This window comes from Actinia tenebrosa, unplaced genomic scaffold (assembly GCF_029948245.1).
Source record: "Actinia tenebrosa isolate PJP-AT-01 unplaced genomic scaffold, QUT_ActTen_1.0 PGA_scaffold8__29_contigs__length_14323225, whole genome shotgun sequence".
NCBI classification, from domain to species: domain Eukaryota; kingdom Metazoa; phylum Cnidaria; class Anthozoa; order Actiniaria; family Actiniidae; genus Actinia; species Actinia tenebrosa.
This window is the reverse complement of record NW_028292585.1, coordinates 599214-612156: the sequence shown is the minus strand read 5'-3', so window position 1 is coordinate 612156 and position 12943 is coordinate 599214. Positions and strand designations below refer to the sequence as shown.

General features: G+C 34.9%; 2 protein-coding genes and 1 long non-coding RNA gene across 5 annotated transcripts in view; 1 reads left to right on the top strand and 2 right to left on the bottom strand.

Annotated features, from left to right (window-relative positions):
- Positions 1 to 1208: 1208 nt before the first annotated feature.
- LOC116291689 (TNF receptor-associated factor 4) lies at positions 1209 to 9772 on the bottom strand. The gene is made up of 7 exons (XM_031698899.2): positions 9470 to 9772; positions 7945 to 7996; positions 6021 to 6125; positions 4548 to 4712; positions 4019 to 4096; positions 3852 to 3929; positions 1209 to 3539 (listed from the first exon to the last, which is right to left on the bottom strand). Exons 1-7 carry the CDS (start codon positions 9625 to 9627, stop codon positions 2850 to 2852), a joined length of 1326 nt encoding a protein of 441 aa, XP_031554759.1. The 5' UTR covers positions 9628 to 9772; the 3' UTR covers positions 1209 to 2849.
- The window catches only part of LOC116291734 (uncharacterized), an 18547-nt gene continuing 10309 nt past the window's right edge, over positions 4706 to 12943 (top strand). Inside the window, exons 1-3 of one of the 2 annotated variants that reach the window (XR_004196609.2) lie at positions 4706 to 4973; positions 6044 to 6133; positions 6921 to 7047. This is a non-coding gene — a long non-coding RNA (uncharacterized LOC116291734). Of the gene's footprint in view, positions 5026 to 6043; positions 6134 to 6920; positions 7048 to 12943 lie in introns of both variants that reach the window. The other variant, XR_016121803.1, reaches the window with a different exon arrangement.
- LOC116291698 (adenosine receptor A3) overlaps positions 10837 to 12943 on the bottom strand; it is a 3414-nt gene continuing 1307 nt past the window's right edge. For both annotated transcript variants that reach the window (XR_004196607.2, XM_031698910.2), the window contains exon 2: positions 10837 to 12872. Coding sequence is in view for 1 of the 2 variants with exons in the window: in XM_031698910.2 (XP_031554770.1) it covers positions 12847 to 12872 (26 nt within the window). In the remaining variant the exon portion in view is untranslated. The remainder of the gene's footprint in view (positions 12873 to 12943) is intronic.

The window sequence follows — 12943 nt, the reverse complement described above, 5'->3', positions numbered from 1 at the left end:
AAAGCTATTGTTTAAAAGCAAGACAGCCCTTAATTATACAAGTTAAGTAGCACTTTAAAGCTTCAAATTTGCCTTTAGTTGCCATCTTATATAGTTCAACGGTCCTTCAAAGCGTTTGCATTCCAAGTTTAAATATAAGAGAGTGCCGATAGCTTTTTCCTACAAATAACGATATTATTTTCTGTATTTTTGTTGATTGATATAAACTTTTTCATGCAGAAAGCCAAATGTAACCAAAATATAAAAAATTTACAACATTTTTTTGGTGATTATAAATACGACAGTCGGCTAAAAAATTAGACTTGCTCAATCGATTTTCTAAACATTGCTTCTCAAAAAAACGTTTCATTTATAATCATAATTAAACTTATTGCAATGCAAGACTTGTAATAGCTGCATATCCAATAATATCTTAGTTATTGAACTGCCGAAGCTGTTATACAATAGTAATGATAAAAAGGTAAATCACATACACCGTGAAAAGATGAAAACACTTACTGACGTTTCGGACACTAGTCCTCCGACGAAGGACTAGCGTCCGAAAATTCAGTAAGTTTTTCATCTTTCCACGGTGTATAATTTACCCATTTATCATTACTACTATTTCATTAGAAACACCGACGCAGCTCACACTAGTTTTTAGCTAGTTATCTCTTGTTATACAATAGACTGATCGCTCCCTTAGTATTAGGATATTAAAAATATCGTCAATACTAGTAAAATATCATAATATTATAGTACTAGAATAAAAACCTTTCTAAGGATCATACATTCAACACCAATATCTTTATGAATTGGCTCTTTATTTTCACGAAATGAGCTTACTTACAATTCACGTCATTGGAGGACTGTATGTCTAGATCGTTTCGAATCCCCGGATTCCATCTGTAATTTAGCAAGAATCTTAGAGATTGCAAGCCTGTTTCTTGGACTTATTTTGAGTGGGCTGAGTGCAATTATTATTTCAATTAACGTATGAACGAAATAAGACGAATTAATCTTTAATTTCGGTAGTACAGTAGTTTTGAATGGCAAATTATCCGAGGAAAAAAATTGCGCAAGGCAAAAACCCTACGCTGATCTTGAGAAAAAGATTACTTCAGTTTTCATCGAAAAGTAGATAGTATACTCGAAAAGGTATTTAGATTTAAATTTTAAAAAAAAAAAAACATAAGAAAAGAAAAATAATAAAAACGATTTACAGTGCGTTTTTTAATTATGCTTTTTATTAGGCTTTTTTTAAACATCTTTTAAGAATTTTCAGGCTAAACGACCTTAAAAATACAATTTTGGAAAAGCCTTAATTTGTTTATAGCACTATCTCGCACATTTACAGTTAATATTCTCTCTTTAAATCTCACAGTTACCATTCATTCGTCCAAGGCCATTTCGCACGGAGAATACTAGGAAACAAGTGGTATAGCTAAACAGAATCGATTCTCAGCCTACAACAGCATATATTAGATTTGATAATGACTAGAGGTAATTAGTTTGGACTGCGGGAGTGTGTTGAATACAAAAAGGAAACTTAACCATCGTGTAACAATGTTATAATTCTACTGTCATTACGAACGTTAGTCCTTCGTTATTTCACTACGAAGAAGGCGAATGACGTCCGAAAATTAGTACAGTTAAAGCGCTTTTATACGGTGCTTAAATTTTCAATTTATAGACCCCTTGCATTGAATTCCTAGAGGAATTGTTCTGGGTTCTGGGGGACAAAACAAGAGTCCATCTTTTCTTATGCAAAAACATCCATCGTTTTGTCCCCCAGAAAAATTCCTCCGGGACTCGTGCAAGGGGTCTATTCACTGGTTACTGTTGTTAATGGCGTACTGCATCATTCGATATTAAACTTATTAAGATGCTGCGCATTAACAGCGCCGACGCCACCCATGTGGTTACACTCCAAGAATTTGGAGAAAGTAATAAGATTCAAAGACTTTTTATTAGCCGATTGAAACCCAGTAATATTTTTGAGCAAAAGAAAACACTTAGGTGTCTACTAACGTCTATTAGACTAATATCTAGCTATTTCCTTCACGGATTGAATGAAATCACTCTAATTAGACTCCATATATATAATGGTGACCTATTGACGAGCTCCCTGAAGTAGCTCTGGTGTTATATATGATTAAGATAATGATCTTGAGAGATTACCAAAGAAAAGTCGGTGTTAAGGAGCACTTGAGGTAAGTAGTCAAGAATAACTCTGTTATCTTTTAGTGATAAAATGCCCAAATGAAGTAAAATGTTTCTAGTCAGATTTAAGGTGCGGGGATTGGGTTCCACTTCAGACCAGCTGTGATTTTTTCATTTATTTCTTTGTTCTTCTCCCTCCTCAAAACCAAAATCGCTAAATTCCAATTCGATCTTAGCTTTATGTTAAGGTTATAACCGGGTGACCTTATTTTAGATTTTAACAAACTGTTCTATTGACATGCATGTTTAGGTAGACAAAAAATACTCCAACGGTTATTTACATTTATAAAATATTCGAGAACTACGCGCGCTCTGATTGGCTGGATAAAATATTTGAGATATAACGCTTGCTCTGATTGGCTAGCTACCGTGTTGATATTTAGAAAACGGAGACACGCTCGCTCAAAGTCGTTAATAAGTATTTTATAAAAGTAATATAAAACGTTTGCATATGTCTCTGTATTTGAAAATCGAACTCTCTGGGAGCTTTAGAGCACTCGAAAAGCATGCAAAAGAAAGCTTGCTCCGCTATCTTGCTCTACAGATCCTAGCGAGTCCTAGTGACAGTGCAGAGACTAGACTTGCGCGCTCGTTTTATATTCCTTAAATATAGACCTTTTCTATAAACATGCAGTATAGTTACATTGCTATTCATAGTCTTCAGTACCCTCTGTTGAGTGCTGAAGAATATCAAACGGTTCCACTTCACACTTTATGAACATCTCATCACCAACAACATATCCTTCATTCTCAACCACGTCGTGTGCGGCAAACTTCCAGATCCCAACTCCAGGGTTTCTCTCGCTCTTTGGTCTCTGGTATCCCTCCAGAGTTACGTCGGGGACTATATCCATAATGATGTTTTTCCTTTGGGTTTTGTAACGTTTCTGGTCAATGAGAACAAATTTGATGCGATTGGAATATGGCCATGGTAGCAGTGCGTCATATTTCCCTCGCATAATGATGAGAAATATTGAGATGTACTTGTCCTTTGCGTCCCCATCGCCATTCAATGTTACACAGCATTTTAATTTATAGCCGTATCGTCCTGTGTAGAACGGGTCGCTGTAGATATCAACATTCCTACCATTCTTTGCTTCCGCGAGACGATGGGAATACTTATTTATTTTCCACAAGAACCTCCCGTCATACTTTGTAGGCTGTCTCTCAAGCTCACTCAGACGATCTTGAATATCTTCAAATAATGCCTTGTTCTTTTCCATGTGTGATGCTAGCTCTCTGTAACAATGTTCCATGGTAGTTAAGCAGGAATACGCCAGGTCTAAGTGTGTTTGAACAGTCAGGTCAAGGTGTTTTGGGAGTTCTGAGCGCTTCATCTGCATACAGAAAACATAATCAAGCAAAGTACATGCTAACTACACACGAATTACTCCTTGATTAATTTAAGATGCAGAAAAAACCTTAGCTCTTGATTATTTGCAACTTTTGAGATCGACTCGTTTTCTTAGACGCTTCCCGCGAATCAATGTTCTTGCATAATGGTTGCAGAGGGAGTAAGGAACAAAGTTATCTTCTAAAGAACATTCAAAGTTGTGCGCGAAGGCGCGGGATGTAGACTGATGGTGTGATCTTCTGGGTCACAAAGAGCATCGCGACTTGAAATTCCAAGTGGTCCGTGTCAATCATACCTTTATGTTGCATCCTGCCTTGGAGTACGAGCACTCAACCACAGTAAGCGGACAAAAATCAGCGATATGTTTCGCCATCTATTTCAAAACCAAAGTAATTTTAGTTAAATCTACTCCAAGCTTTCTGATTGGCTGCTGATCACGTGACATGATACCATAATAGTTACCTCATGTCTTGGGATTTCTTTGTAGTCACATCCATTGACACATTCAATAGGGAGGTGAGAACAATGTAACTTGTGTTCCTGAGATGTGTATACGGTTAGGAAAATTAAATAGGCCGTTTGCATGAAGGCGTCATGGTAGTAAATGACGCTATAATACAAGTGTCCTTTTATACTTAAATTATACTTAAATTATATTTTTATATTTATTTATACCATGAATAATATTTATTTAAACATAATTAATTTCGACGGTTCAGGGGGAGAGGGAGAGTAAAGGGGTGAAAGACGCCCCCCCCCCCCCACCCCACCAACTTTTAGCTTAAAATTTTAAAAAATGAATAAAATGGACGATGTTGCCTTTCTAGAGATACTCCCCTCACGATTGCCCTGGATCCGAACGCCATACAACTTCAAGTGAGATTTTGCTTGAACCATGACAAAGTAGTAAGCATATACATAGTATTAAACACTATTATAATTGTTTTCTTTTGTTTCACGAGACAAATACCTCTATCTTAGCATCACTTACCTCTCCTAAAAAAAAGGAGTACTTCTCGTTACAATATTCGCATATTTCCCCTCGCCATTGACACGAATTTTGTGAATGTTTCTCAATTTCTTGTCTCGGTAAAACTTCCTCGCAATTCTCATTTGTGCACTGGACGCGTTCGTGGGGACACACATTTTGATGTTCCTGGAATAAAACGAGCATTTGTAAGTATTCTTATATCTAGATATGCAGCCTGAAAACACTTTACAATATTTAGATTTAAAAAGAGGCGTTTTCTAAAATTTTATTTTCATATTTCAATTTATTGCAAGTGGGCTCCCTGTGGTTTGCGCAGGAGGTTCCCGCGTCAAAACTGCGCAATATGTAAATTAAGTTCATGACTTGCATGCAAGTGTTGAATCATGGCTGAAAGTTTGAAAATTTATCAACAGAATGAAGAAACAGGTAGGAAACAACTACTTCTACGAAATGTTCACTGGTATTGAAGGTTTCTGAGGTATTAATCTTGATATTAGTAAAAGAAAATTTGAGTTCCTCTGCTTGAAGTTGCATATTTTTGCATCGAGGAAGACGACCAAGATTAAAGCTTATTCTCTTCGACAAGATTTTATCTCTGTAGGAAATCTGTAGGAAATCTTTAGAAAGTAGAAGTTTTAGCCCGAAAGAGATATTTCCCTTATTTACGCAGATAAAATATCTAGATACAATATCAGTTTTAAGATGTTCAATATTAAGATTAATTCGACTTTAGTAAAATTTGGTAAATAAGAGTGGCTATTCGTACGTCACCCGTACGGCGACTTGTATTTGCTATTGGTACGGGAGTCAAAAATTTCGTCGATTTTCTCGGGAATTCTGCATTCTTTTCCAACCTAATAACGATATTTTTGTTTAGACCAGTTAGGCGATTCATGTCAGTGATGTTATTTTGATTCAAACTTATTTGACAGTCTGTACTCAGTAGCGAGCAACTCACTTTCGCGAGACTTGGGAATTTTTTTCGTGTAGTCAGAGGTTAGTGTCACGGAGGTAAATGTCACGCAATAGAATTTCTGACGACCCCCGCACGAGTAATAATCGCGAAAAATATTAAATATAAGTCAAATACAAGTCGCCGTACAGGTGACGGATGAATAGCCACTCCGATTTCGGGAAAAAGGTGTGACTGACGGTATAAACAGTAAGAATAGATAATGTCGTATCGACAGCAGAAAAAGATAGAAAATAAGTAAGTGAATACGGCCTAATACTGCCGACGCTGAAACCAATTACAGACTCATTTGAAATTGAACCCATGACCTTTGGCTTTTCTTAATTTATGGTTATCAACTATTCCCAAGAGAATTAAATAACAAAAGGCACGGTGGCCATGTTGGAGAATATAACAAAAGAATTCATTGATAATTCTTTTGTTTAAGTCCTTCAACATGGCCGACTTGAAAACCATCAATATTAATCGAAGAGAAAAGTTGTGTAATTGTCTTTACGTACTAAAGCATCTCGTATCTCTCCAGTCCATTCACAGCCATCAGATGCATTCAAACATTTCACTATCAATGACTGTATTGCTCTGTGACAGGCTTGATCTGTGAATACCTACAAAGGTAAATCTTTAGTGTTGCAATATTTTTGGTTATTTCTATTTTAAATTGGGCATAATGTTTTCTCTTTTCAAACCGCTTTTCATTCCCTTGAGTATTTGAATCCCTTTGTTTAATGATTTGACATGAAAAGAAGCCGGATGAATTAATATGGATATGACTCGTACAAAGAAAATCATATCACTAAGAGAATTGAAAAACACTCTGCCCAAGCCATTTAAAATGGTCTGCTTTACTTTGATTAAAACAAGTTAACCCTCAAATTTGTGATGGGGTTCCTGTGGTAGATATAAGAGGTAGACTGGGTGTGTCCCATAGTGTCCAATAGGGTCACATTGTATTCTACAGTGATGGATCCAGGAATTTTAGAAAAGGGGGGGGGAGGGGTGACTATTACAAAGGTTTTAACAGGAATGCGAGGAAATGGGGAGGTGGCTTACTGAGGATAATACTGAGAAATTTAAGCAAAATAGGGATGTCTAGCCACCCACTTCACCACCCTTGGATCCGTCCCTGATTCTGTTATTAATAGAGTAAAGGGCTTAAACCAGAAAAGGGATTATGGTGGATAAAAGAACACAGTTTTCCCTTATTTGAAATTGAAATGACGACTGCTTGAATGCAAAGACTTGACAAAAAGATCATATAAGCTATAACTTATAGGTGAGAGGTCGCAAGTGTTCCCAAAGAAATACATGGGGAGTTTTGGAACTACACCTTAAAATATCAAGTGGATATGTAAAATTCTTAACATCTTGGTTATTATTTCTTTATTGGTTTTGCTCCACAGATTAAGTGATTTATCTATTGAAAATTCCCCAAGGTCCTGGGAGGATCATTACCACATGTTAACAGTGGATGGTAGACATAGGCTTTATCAGTGTAAGCCCTAGACTTCAGTATCTCCCATTTTGAAGGTAAATTACGGTACCTAAATTACATAATCTAGATATATTGGGATTATTATTATTAGTTTAAAGGTTTTTAGATATTTACTTCTCTGTTATCCTAAAACGATGGTAAGTTAAAGTAATTTTAGGATGATCAAAATAAGAATGATATTTTTCAATAAAATATTAGTTTGTATATTTAATTTGATGATTAGAGCTTTGCTCTTATAGACTTTGGGAGAGAAGTTTGATTGACCTCTTTACCTTGGATGTAATGTTTTTACACCGTCTGTTGTTCCTTATAGTATCATTTCTTTGTTTATCGGTTGCACATGAGAAGACAAATGAATTTGGATACAACTCAAACAAAGAATCTTATTCTCAAGAAAATGTCTAAGGGAGTTATCATTATTTATCGGGGGGGGGAGGGCCACCAAATTTGCATTGAACCCTGTCAAGAAAATAGAGGCCCTTCCTTGAAAGGCAATGAAAAAAATGTATATCCCTTAAATAGGATATAAAAAATTATGACCCTCCCCAAAAATATATATACCAGAAATCCTGATGGAAAAAATATTTTATTAACATTTCATTTTCTTAAGTCAAAAAATTGTGGCCCTCCCTACACCCATTATTAAAAAAAAGCAACCCTCCCCAAACACACATTCAAAAAAATATGGCCCTCCCCACAAATTTAGTGGCCCTCCCTCCCCCCCGTTAAATAATGATAACTCCCTAATGTCGTCTGAAATAGGAAAATATTATGGCCAAGCTTAATAGAGGTGTATCCAGTCTTAGTATAAACAAACCAGTTGCAATAATTCTTTAAATCAACAATAATAATGACAAATAATGACTAAAAATAACCAATATAAAATCTCAATAGATGAAATTTTAAATCCTGATTATTGTTACATGAATTACCTTATCCACTTCAATCTCATCTCTATCAAGAGGACACAGTGGTACATCTTTTCTGTATGAAAATAAGAAATTATATCAGCAACTATTGTTCACATAATAATAGTAATAATAATAATAATAATAATAGTAATAATAATAATAATAATAAGATTGCTCTCCTTGGAACTGCACACATCATTAGAAAAACTCTCGTGATTACTTGATTTTTGATTTCTATTTTCCCTTTAAATTGATTTATTTTATTTTTTATTTTAATTACACCTCATATTGTAAATATATTCTTGTTTTCCCAAGGTCCATGGATTGGACTTGGTAAACTAAGGATTTTGTTAGCAAAATTGAAGCAAATTGTAAATAAAGATAATAATAATAATAATAATAATAATAATAATAACTTTATTGAAGTATTGATGTGTTTAGTCATCATAGTCATCGACCTCATAGTCATCATTGTCATTTATTATTATTGTTGTTGTTGTTGTTGTTGTTATTATTATTATTATTATTATTATTATATATATATATTAATTTTATTTATTAATTTGTTGCAAATATATTTAGATATTGTATATATAGATTCTTATATAGACCACATTCTTTGGCTAGGATCCTACAATAATGCATTATTAAAGCTACTGATTGTTAATAAATTATTATAATTATCATTATTATTATTATTATGATATATAGGACTTCTTGATTAGTAATATTTTATTTTTGCATGTTCTTATAAGGTTTTTAAGAGTTCTCAAGCCTTGTCATTTTCATATTTTTCTTCAGTACGAAAAGCAGCACAAGTTCTAAAAATAGTTTATCAACCTGATGCTTTCCGGTTTGTCTCTGTAATTACAATTCAGAAATTTTAGTCATTAATTTGAACTCCTCTTGAAGTAATGGCATTTTCTGACACACACATTTTCTTCAGTAATTTATTTGCTAGTTATTTGAAACAACGAAATAATATTTTTCAATTTTTCTAATATTATACTTCAGTTAACGAATGTACGTTATTCAGTACTCGTTCGAACGTTCTTAATGCGTAGCTGAATTGCTGAAACTTCAATAACATGTTGGCTACAGGTAAACCAGTTTGAAAAAACCAACGAAAAACCGAACATGCTGTTATCACATAGAAGCGGAAACTCATTTTGTTTCGTTTAGAACTGAATGACCACTTTTCTTTTCGTCCATCTCTTTTACACTTTTACTAAAGTAATACTTATTCGCTGAAGCAGGTGTTTTGGTTGTTGTTGTATTTAGTTTCGTTTTGAAAGAAGGTTACGCATTAGTAGAATGCTCTAACCAGGAGATTTCAAAAAAAAACTAAGAAACAGAAAAAGTGTGTGCAAAAGACATTAAAATTCCCCTCTTAGTGAGAAAACAAACACACCAGAAGTGCATTAGTTTAATCAGTTCAACTTATCAAGATTACTACACTACTAAAGTTTTCGAAGGTCGAAAGATTCGTGATGTTGATTCAGACAATGTTTATGCTTCGTTGACTGAAATAACTGTATAACATTACCTCATCTCTGGCTCCAAGCAAGCCTTACAGAACCGATGTCCACACTTGGCTATTTGCAATGGTTCACACAAAAGCATCTGACAAATAGGACACTCATAGTCGTTCGGAGGCGGAGATACACATTCGTTGCTGTACCCGCCTTTACTTTCAGTCGCCATTTCTGAATATAGTTTCCGTTTTCCGTATATTTTACCTATCCAGGCGAGAAGTACTTGAGATTTGTCGTTTCATAAAAAACCGCAATAATTTATGACTAGGTACGCAGACTAGACGCAATATTAAACTGGACTCTGGATACTGATTCATGAGTGTGTCACGCGCGCGCAAAATGGTAGAATGATAAATGCAGCGCATTTTTTGCGTTTGCTTAATCATTATTTTCTTTATTAACCTTTGAGTTGGTCATTTAGTCTCGTTTCTCGTCTTTTCTTTTCTCCCATTTTTTTCTCTTTTTCTTTTATGGTTTTTCTTTTTTCTCTCTCTCTCTCTTTTCTCTTTCCTTCCACTTATTTTTCGAATTTGCCTTTCCTTTCTTTTCTTTCCCTTCCATTTTTTCGTTTCATTTTTTCTTTTTTCTTTCTTTTTTATAGCGGCTACCAGGGGCGCCTTCACATGCTTTCAGTACAACCCCGTTGAGCTGCGCACGACCTTATTCCCCCTCTTCTTTTCTTTTCCACTTCTTATGTATCTCTCATTCTTGTTACGTTATTGCTATTATCATCTTCATTTCCTTATATGCATTTACATTATTCACGTCCATCTATCATTATAAAATAACTGATTTCTTTCGCGCGTCTGATTGGTCGAAATACCGTTTTATATCAAAGTATTTATTTTATTTTCATTTTTTCCCGCTACTCGTCGTGGTTTCCTACGCTTCACTAGTGTTCTCTCAGCATCCCGCGTGTTTATATCAGAGTATTTAAAACGCTCATGTCATTTCCCCCCGCTACGCGTCGTGGTTTCCTACGCTTCTCTAGTGCTCCCACAGCTTCCCGCATCCTTTTTAAATCACAGTATCTAAAACAGAAAACTGTTGTAAATTTCTTAATTTCAACTTATATTTTGTCACTGATGTGACCGCTCTAAATGACATGCAGATCGTGTGGTCAGTTATCACACACGTGTATCGCTATTATGTCAGTCAGGTGGGGCAACAGACCATATGGTTGATTGGTCATCTCACATGTCTTGCTTTGTTACATGTCCCATACAGGTTCACTGTACTGCTCGATTACTGAACAATCTTCGTAGCTCAGTCAGACATGCATATCAGTTATTGAAAGGGCAATTCATATGTTTGGCATGCCAAGCCACTTCATGTCCTATCCCTTTTTGGGCTCATAAATCTTGTAGTCATGTACAACTGAGTTTCAAGTTTCAAGTTTATTTTATAAATGTACAATGTTTTGTTTTCATAATTAAAGCGCGCCAAAATAGCATTTCAAAATCGCTTCTTTTGGTTGTATAACTTTTTCCTTTGATCGTCAGTTTTTTTGGACTTTGCATTTACCATGTATTCCATACTCGGGCGTAAATCTTTGAGTCTTGTATAATGGCGTTTTAGTTATTTAATCGAAGCACTAAAAATAGTATTCCAAAATTGCTACTGTTGGTTTAATCTCTTTAGTCTGCTACTTTGTATATACCTCATACAGCAATATAAATCTTTGATCAGTAATGTACAATATTTCTTTAAGATTAGAACTATATGCTTAAAAGCACTACAAACTACGTTTAGTTAGACTTTAGTTAACTTTTTTCTTTCTATAATTTTTTTCCTTCTCTTGGGTCTCGCTCCGGTCTTTTGCTGTTTTGACGGGACGTCACGTCAAAAATAAGAATAAGAATCAAGATAAAAATAAAAATGAAAGTAAAAATAAGAAAATGAAATAAAAATTACTCGAAGCGAAATAGTACCTCTGAAGCCCAGAGTATTTTTATCCAGTAATGCACGTCATATATTTCGTATACTTTTTCACGAATATATTTGAGATCTTCCAAGTTTCGTACATCATACTTTGGATTGTATTTGCTTAGTTCTTCGTGTTTTTTTAGCTGTTCTTTCAACTTCGAAGTAATTTGTGTCCTATATTAATCATTCAGTTGACAACCTGCCGAGCTGCCAGAAAATGAACCTTTGTATAAGTAACTCGAGCTCTCCCATTGACATTGCTTTTAGTAGTCACATCAATAACCCACTTGGGAGACCGGACACCTTTCCAAAGTAGGCTTTCTCATAGGCCGCCGTATGTATCCGATTAAAATGACAGCGGTGAGTTTGTTTTTACGAGTCAATAAAGCATGGTGCTTTTGTGGTTTGTAAAACGATTGATTCGCAATTCTGCATCAAAGTGAAAGCCGAGATTGAAAGCAGTTATTGCGCTTTTATTCTTTATTATCTATCAGAAAATATTTCTATTTGGTCTATTTAAAGTGTTTTATCGTTAAATCTTTAAAAGCGTTGAATATGAACTCTTTTTACTCTTCAATTTAATCGTAATTGAAGTTTTTTGATCATGCGAAATTGTAGCTATTTTTGATGAACTTTCGTTTGTTCCAGTCATTAGCGTCAGAATTCGGCTTTGAAAAGCAGCGCTTAGCTTGTTATAAACTACTAAACCGTACAATGAAACAACGCCTAAAGATGAGTAAATTAATATTAATTACAGCAAAGCTTATACTTGGACTGGTTGTCCATGTCTAAAAATGCATAAGAAAAAAAGAAGATGGAGAAAGCGAAGGGATCAGAAGGATAATGAAGAAGGTAAAAAGAAAATGAAGAAAAAAGAAAAAGAAAAGAAAATAGAAAATGAAACAAAAACTAGATAACAATGTTCACTAAAGTCTGTTAGACCGAAGTCTACCTGATATATAGGTTAAATCAAATAAATAGGTAACTTCCTTCCGACTTCTCTTCAGAACCTGTTTCACTCTTCTTCATCCTCTAACGTTTTAGAATTCTCATTGTCCTCTCTTTGCCTTTGAAGAAAACTTTCCTGGCCATTTGACCACAAGTGTTGTTGTTTCATTTGAGGCCCATCTCACGCTCAACGCTCACTCCTATTAAGTCATTAGCCATCTCCCAATGAGTTAGTGAAAACAACTTTCCACTAATTCAGTACATCTCGTATTTTTTCACTTTTCCGAATGGCCCACGTTTTTTTATGATAACATCCTTTCCTATCTTGATACTAATCGGTTTAAAAATCATTTTGCTTGTGTTAATACACTTTAGTTGATGACTTAAAAGTCCGTCAATAGTACCAAGCTAGTTAAGAAATCTTATCTTTCTGCAGTGTTTGAATAGCCGACCTTTCCTCGCTATGGCTTTTGTAGTCTTCAGTCTTGTGTCACTGCTACGAAGTTCTTGGTACTCACATACAGCATTCTTGTCGTAGATCTGAAAAAACCGAGTTAATAAATCGACATGTCCGTTGATAAACTTAAACCTTGCTCAAATGTGCTTTAAAA

Bases quoted from the DNA above. Each gene is read 5' to 3' on its own strand.
- LOC116291689 (XM_031698899.2), bottom strand. From the start codon at position 9,627: ATGGCGACTGAAAGTAAAGGCGGGTACAGCAACGAATGTGTATCTCCG. The intron at 4,097-4,547 runs GTAAGTGATGCT...TACACATCTCAG, and splicing joins ACTCCTTTTTTTTAGGAGAG to GAACACAAGTTACATTGTTC. The intron at 3,930-4,018 runs GTAACTATTATG...GTTTTGAAATAG, and splicing joins AAGAAATCCCAAGACATGAG to ATGGCGAAACATATCGCTGA.